This window comes from Seriola lalandi, unplaced genomic scaffold (genome assembly GCF_002814215.2).
Source record: "Seriola lalandi dorsalis isolate HSWRI2012SDOR001 ecotype SW California unplaced genomic scaffold, Sedor1 jcf7180002053436, whole genome shotgun sequence".
NCBI classification, from domain to species: Eukaryota; Metazoa; Chordata; class Actinopteri; order Carangiformes; family Carangidae; genus Seriola; species Seriola lalandi.
In genome coordinates this window covers 20,802-23,419 of record NW_019523989.1, presented here as the reverse complement: position 1 = coordinate 23,419, position 2,618 = coordinate 20,802, and the positions used below count along the sequence as shown (strand labels likewise).

The following is a 2,618-nucleotide window of genomic DNA, read 5'->3' as shown; positions in this document are numbered from 1 at the left end:
GGGGGGATCCTGACAGGATGTAACTGCCCACGCCCCCTGAACATCCCCTCAGACACAGCTCAGGAGGAGACATCACCCGTGAGGCCACATCTGAATCCAATTTATAGACAATTATTATAGTTTCAGAGCGCAGTGGAAAAAAAAGAAAAGGAAACTTCAAGCACAAACAATTATCACAAACAATTACGGAGGTTAAACTCTGCCGTCCTCCTCAGCGGCGCTCACTGGGCTCACGTCTCCGAGTAGAAACGTTGACGTGGGATAATTTCATTCAGAAAAGTTTCACAAAATCATTGTTTAAACTCTCTGCCGCACACAAACAGGCCAAATTGCGTGTATCCTTGCAGTCTTGGCTCGGACGTCCCCACACTGTCAGTACACTGTGTTTTCTACTATTGTATTAGAGCCGCAGTATTTATTTTGAGGCCGTGGAAAGTAGGAATTTAACAAGAAACAGATATGTGAGTGGGGAACGCTGAGACAGAAAGAGGCTGTGCATGCACGAGGGGGTGTGGACAGTAAAATGCCGGAGGGGATCAACAGCAGTGTGTGTGTGTGTGTGTGTGTTTGAGTGTGTGTGTGTGTGTGTGTGTGTGGGACAGTCAGTCAGTCAGTTGGGCTGCTGCTGCCTCACCATGGCTGTTCTCTCTGCGGACGTCCTGCGCTGGCATGTGAGTTTTTATTTCACTTTGTCTGTTTAAGCAACTTTCAAGAGACTGTGTCACATGTGATTCCACCTGTGGGACGCTTCTGAAGCACGTAGGTGAACTGTCTCTGCATTATAATGAATCTAACATGGCACAAGTGCAGGATGATTCCTCCGTGTGTTTATTTTGCCTGATAGTTTCATGTCCGGGAGCTTTTTGTTTTGTGTGTGTGTGTGGGTTGGCGAGCGGCTTTCACCACATCAGCGTGCGGAGGTGTTGTTGCTGCGAGCGGCCCCGGGGCCACACGCCGTGTCAGACACGCTCCCTGACACTGAGACGTAGATAGAAGCTGGAGATAGTCGACAGAACATGACACGACTTGGAAGGATGCGGCAATTTCGGGAAACCAGCAATAAATTTTTTACTAGCGGCTTTGGCAGAGGATTAGTGGAGCAGCGATGTTTCTGCTGGGGATTTATTTATTTGTGTCGGGTCGTTTCTAAATGTTTTACATGTCGAGGCAGAGAAATAAAATTAAAGTAAAAGACCTGTATTTAAAATGTTACTGAATAGGTAAATGTGACTCCACAGAGTGTATTACTGTTATTTATTATATGATTACATCACTATTACTAATACAATAATATGTGAGTAGCATTTTTACTGTTGTAGTTTGTTTGGAACCATTAATTTGAAATTTATATTAAAGTAAAGTAATTGTTCTGTGGTTACCATGGTTATAATAGTTCTGGATTTTTCATTAGTTTTTAGTTTTATTTCGTTTTGACTTTTTCGGTTTCAGTTTAGTTTTAATTCGTTTTTAAAGCAGGTTTTCTCTCGTTTAGTTTTTATTCATTTCAGTGTTTTTTTTAAATGTAATACGTGGGATGTGTTATAACTCCAGCATGAACACTGAGAGCCAATCAGCTGTGAGATCCTGCTGACATGCACTAGGTTTCATATCCTCCCAGAATACCAGGCTGCTGTATGAAATAAACTGAGACATTTTCACTATAATTTGAGTTTATTTTAGTTTTTATAAACACACAATACAGTTTCAGCTACTTATAGTTATTTTTATAAAGCCTCGTTTTTATTTTTATTTCAGTTCACGAAAAAGATTTTTTATTTAGTTTTTGTTTTTTCGTTACGAGCAGCAGCAACAGATTTATCAGATCTACACGTCACAAAATCATTCATTTCTCATTAAGCATTATAAGTCATGTAAATATTAAATAATGCTTTATTACAGGCTGCAAAGCAAGTTGTACATAGTTGTTAAAATACAGAATAATCATTTTAAAAGTATAAAGTTTTGTGTCACGACAATATTGTGTCGACCTTTTGATGTTGAATATGTATTTTCTATAACTTTATTCAAGCAGGAAATGACCTCACTTGGAGTGAAATTTAACAATGTGTTCTCGCCAAAATAAAAGCACAAACACACAGTCTGTATAGGTGACAGAATATATAACCCAGCACTGTGAAACCAAGAGGAAGCAAAAACATAACACAGATTCCTCGAATGTCATGAAAACGGCTGCGTGTGTCTCTGGTGGCGCTGACCGGACATAGCAGAACCAGCCCTGGGTCAGAATACAGATAATGATGGTGGCCACAGACATTCTTGCTCTAAATTGCTACCTGAGGAAAAAGCCAAATCCCCGGAGCGAGCAGAGGCCTCACCACACACAAGTGTCGCCCTGAAATAGCAAACAATGTGCGGAGGTGACGCCCCATTTGTTCCCTGTCGGGGTGATGTGAAACCAGAGCAGCTCAGCTTCAGATATCCTGCTCATGTTCCATATTTCAGTGAAAGCAGACTGTTTTATTTTCTCTCTCTCTCTCTCTCTCTCTCTCTCTCTTCAGGCTCGCATCGAGGAGCTGGAGGAGGAGCTGGAGGCAGAGCGGGCCATGAGAGCCAAGGTATGGTACATCTACACAACTATAAGGTGCTGTGTAACACCC

General features: G+C 41.7%; 1 protein-coding gene across 4 annotated transcripts in view; it reads left to right on the top strand.

The window, feature by feature from the left end:
* Positions 1 to 2,618, top strand: part of LOC111651120 (putative uncharacterized protein MYH16) — a 41,803-nt gene that overhangs the window by 30,161 nt on the left and 9,024 nt on the right. For all 4 annotated transcript variants that reach the window (XM_087172596.1, XM_087172595.1, XM_023401072.2 and 1 more), the window contains one exon: positions 2,520 to 2,576. In XM_087172596.1, the coding sequence (XP_087028722.1) occupies positions 2,520 to 2,576 (57 nt within the window). The remainder of the gene's footprint in view (positions 1 to 2,519; positions 2,577 to 2,618) is intronic.